This window comes from Lactuca sativa, chromosome 3 (assembly GCF_002870075.4).
Source record: "Lactuca sativa cultivar Salinas chromosome 3, Lsat_Salinas_v11, whole genome shotgun sequence".
Classification (NCBI taxonomy): domain Eukaryota; kingdom Viridiplantae; phylum Streptophyta; class Magnoliopsida; order Asterales; family Asteraceae; genus Lactuca; species Lactuca sativa.
The window spans coordinates 23,452,287-23,456,571 of record NC_056625.2 but is presented as its reverse complement, the minus strand read 5'-3'; the positions used below and the strand labels follow the sequence as shown (position 1 = coordinate 23,456,571).

Genomic DNA, 4,285 nt, shown 5'->3' with positions numbered 1-4,285 from the left:
TATCAAAGACCAAAACACTAAGACCCATGAAAACCACAAAAAAAAATCACCATAATATCGATTGTTTGCGTCATTCAGTTTTTGCATCCTTAGAATCACTAGGACCCTACTCTGTCAACTTAGTCAATTGCTTCTACATCTCAAAAAATTGTTGTTATGTACAATCATGTTCTTTTAATTACTAAAGAAGGAGGGAGTCATTCCCTCCCAACCCACAGAACCCACTGTCATATTATTTTTTTTCTTTTATTTTTCTCCATCTTTCCAAACCCACAACACATGAAAACCCTATCTTTTTGAACCCACTCAACCAACTCAATTAACAAAAAAAATACAAAACAATCAATGTTAAAATCTTAATTAGCAATAGAGTTACCGGCGGTACCATTCCCACTTCAAGAGGTTGGTTAATTGGTTTCACTAACCCAGTTCATCATATCTCTCTACTTTCTCTTTTTTGTTTTCTCTTATACCATGCGTTTTAAGACTTGTACCTTAGTTGTTTTGTAATTTTTCATTGAGTGAGTTCAAAAAGGTAGGGTTTTCGTGTGTTGTGGGTTGGGAAAAATAAAAAAAAAATAAAAGAGAAAAAGTAATGTGACAGTGGCTTCAGTGGGACGACTTCTTCTTTCCTAAGAAACTAAAAACTTAGCTTCCGCATCTATGAAATAGATTTTTTTTTTTTTTTTTTGCTTGCATAAGTTTGAGAGATAGGCCCAATTAGAATGATATTGCATCGGCATTATTGCTTAAGAATAAGTATTTGAGATCAATTGTCCGTAATGATTTTTATGTAAAAAGAATTGTCTGGAATTCAAAATCCGAAATCTGTCCAATAAGTCGATCTTAAAATTAGAAGTGTTTACCAAACAAAGACTGGATATATAGATTTAAATAATTTGATCCATGGATCTTGCAAGTCCATATACGACCCGGCCCATGATCTCTTCATTTTCAGATTTTCTCACTCGGTCACCCACAGATTATGAGAGCATATGCGTCGGATTCCGGATACAACTTCCTATTTCGTACTCGTCTGTGGTCGATCAGCAATTGAATACCTCTCTTCCTCTCAAAATCGCAAACAATCAGAAATTCAGAAGGCCAAATTTTGATCTGTAAGTTATCAGAAGCTGTAATCTCTATATCTACATGCATCACTGCATATTGATTGTATCTTCTTGTTGATAGAAAAATAAATCGTCATATCGACGCTGATGTCTTTTTTTATTTCTTTAGGTAGGATTTAATGGGTTGCACTGTTAGAGAAAAGCACATCCGTACAAATCGAAGGCCTCGACCTCTGAAACCGGATTCTGATGCAATGGATAAAGCTATGGCTAACAAATCTAGTTTAAACCCAATGAATTTCCAATTGGGTTTTAATGAATCAGCTCAAAATCCGAATTCAAACCCTAATTTTGACGATAGTGGTTGGGGTTACTGTACGGAGGAACAGTTGGAAGAGATTTTGTTGAAGAATTTGGAGTTTTTGTATAATGAGGCGATCGTTAAGCTAGTTGCATTAGGGTATGAAGAGGAAGTTGCTTTAAAGGCTATACTGAGGAATGGCCATTGCTATGGTGGAATGGATGTGTTGACTAACATTTTGCATAATTCCTTGGCTTTTTTAAACAGTGGAACGACTGTGAATGATGGAGATCCAGATGAAAGCGAACAGGTTTTTGCTGATTTGAGACAGTTGGAAGAATATTCGCTTGCTGGAATGGTGTGTTTGTTGCAGCAAATTAAACCACACTTGAGTAAAGGAGATGCAATGTGGTGTTTACTCATGAGTGATCTTCACGTAGGTCGTGCAAGTGTGATGGAGATCCCTATTGCTTCAAATGCTAATGGGGATGGTTATGGCAATACTGAGTCCAGCAATCCTGTTGTGAACAATGTGGAGAAGGTGAATGATGATTCAGTTGGTGTGACTCCTGCTTTATGCAGATTTCATGGTGGGTGGGGTTTTGGAAATGGGGGAACATCTGATTTCCCTGTAAACCGGTTTCTATCATATGCTGCTTCAGAAATGAGTTTGCAAAGGGAGATCGAGTGTCCAAAGAGGTTCAATCTTACACCTTCTATGAAGATGCTTTTGAAAAGAAATGTAGCAATGTTTGCTGCAGGATACAGAGCAACTGCTAAAGACACACAGGTTGGTTCAACTTCTTTATCCAATGGGCATTCATCATCTGTAGTTGAAACCACAAGTGGTGAAGTTGAAAAAACCGAGGAGACACAGAGCACGAAGAATCAAGAAGTGGTTAACATGATGCTGAGTAAGTTTCGTGATCTGAATCTTGAAGGGGACATGGAATATGTTCCCGAGGATCAAAAGGATGAAATGATCTTGAGTTTAATGCATCAGATTAAAGATCTTGAGAGACAAGTGAAGGAAAGGAAGGAATGGGCACATCAGAAAGCAATGCAAGCAGCAAGAAAGCTGAGTCATGATCTTACTGAATTAAAGATGTTGAGAATGGAAAGGGAGGAAACACAACGTATGAAACAGGGGAAACCAGGTGCTGAAGATCCAACCATGAAGAGACTTTCAGAAATGGAGACTGCTTTGAGGAAAGCAAGTGGACAAGTGGACAGAGCAAATGCAGCTGTTAGACGCCTTGAAACTGAAAATGCTGAAATTAGAGCAGAGATGGAGGCTTCAAAGTTAAGTGCTTCTGAATCTGTTAACACATGTTTGGAAGTTGCAAGGAGGGAGAAGAAGTATCTTAAAAGGTTATTGGCTTGGGAAAAACAGAGAGCCAAGTTGCAGGATGATATTGCAGTTGAGAAGAGGAAGATTGGTGAGTTGCAAGAAGAGATGATCCAAGTTGAAGCAGCAAAAAAGGCAGCTGAGGTATGCTTTTCCTATTTGCATATTATTTTTATTACTCTTGCATATTGATTTTTTTTTTCATATACATTCTTGAATTTCATCATCCTTACTACGGTTTCTAAAATTTTGTAAATATCAGTGATAAACTGTGGACCTGATTCTAATATGTTTATTAATTGGTTTTAATGAGTTTGAACTTCAGTAAAAAGCAAATTTCTATTCCTGTTGAACATTCTCATGTTCTTGAGCTCATGCCTTGTGTGACTTTTATCTTATGCAAAGCTTTGTATTGATCCAACATGGACTAAATAAATATTATTCAGTACAATATTTTAGAAGGGGGGAATAGGAATAAAGAGCATGTTTTGTAACAAGACTCCTGTTTTATTTATTGCTAGTTTTTGAAACCTCTGTTAATAAATAACAGGCAAAGTGGAAGCAGGAGCAAAAAGCAAAAGAAGAAGCCCTAACACAAGTGGAGGAAGAAAGGCGACTGAAAGAAGCAACAGAAGCCAACAACAAAAGGAAACATGAATCTCTTCGGTCAAAGATAGAGGTTGACTTTCAACGCCACAAAGATGACCTCCAAAGACTCGAACAAGAACTCTCACGTCTCAAAACCATGTCTTCAACCAACTCAGACAACAAACAACACTCGACCACTAATCTATCCACCCCACACACCCCAAACGGGTCCCACCCAACCATTGCAAGAATGCTCCATGAACTCGATAATCTTGATGATTCTGATGAAAAAGAAACCGGGATCGATCGCGATTGCATAATCTGTTTGAAAGATGAAGTTTCTGTGGTGTTTTTGCCTTGTGCTCATCAGGTTCTTTGTGCGACTTGCAATGATGAATATGGGACAAAAGGGAAGGCCAAGGCCACGTGTCCTATCTGCAGGGTTCCTATTGAACAGAGGATTCGTGTTTTTGGGGCCACCTCTTAAACTCTTTTTGGTTATAAATTTATGATGTCAAGAGTAAATTGCTAAGGCTGTGATGATATTATTATACAAAACAGAATGAATGATTGGTGGTTATTTTCTTCATGTGTTGTTGGTTGCTTCAAGCTGTTGTGGTTAAAACAGCAACGTTACAGTGTTTATAAATAAAGCCTGTTTTCAGTGCATTTCACATTTCACATGATAAAAATAATACATATCATATCATATCATGTCATGGAATGTATGTTTTAAGCGATTTTTCCATTTTAAGTAGAAGCCACCTGTAATGTACTCTACTTTGTTGCACCAAAAAAGATGGAAAAAAATATCCACTCTCCATCTCTTGTATTATATGTGTGTGCCCATCTTATCATCATCCAAAATAGTCGTCAATCCTATCAGAATAAATAAAATAAGTTTTAATAATGTCAAAGAGATACTAAAACATTTGGTAGTAATCTGTAAATCTTGAGAATTTAAATTTCAACACACAA

At 37.1% G+C, this 4,285-nt stretch overlaps 1 protein-coding gene across 2 annotated transcripts; it reads left to right on the top strand.

Moving 5' to 3' along the window:
• The first annotated feature begins 963 nt into the window (after window positions 1-963).
• Window positions 964-3,976, top strand: LOC111907343 (MND1-interacting protein 1). 2 transcript variants are annotated; one of them, XM_023903110.3, is made up of 3 exons: window positions 964-1,118; window positions 1,240-2,863; window positions 3,270-3,976. In XM_023903110.3, exons 2-3 carry the CDS (start codon window positions 1,250-1,252, stop codon window positions 3,792-3,794), a joined length of 2,139 nt encoding a protein of 712 aa, XP_023758878.1. In that variant the 5' UTR covers window positions 964-1,118; window positions 1,240-1,249; the 3' UTR covers window positions 3,795-3,976. The 2 variants fall into 2 exon arrangements, with proteins under 2 accessions (XP_023758878.1, XP_052625150.1); XM_052769190.1 differs by having other exon boundaries at window positions 966-1,118; window positions 1,244-2,863.
• The last annotated feature ends 309 nt before the right edge of the window (window positions 3,977-4,285 follow it).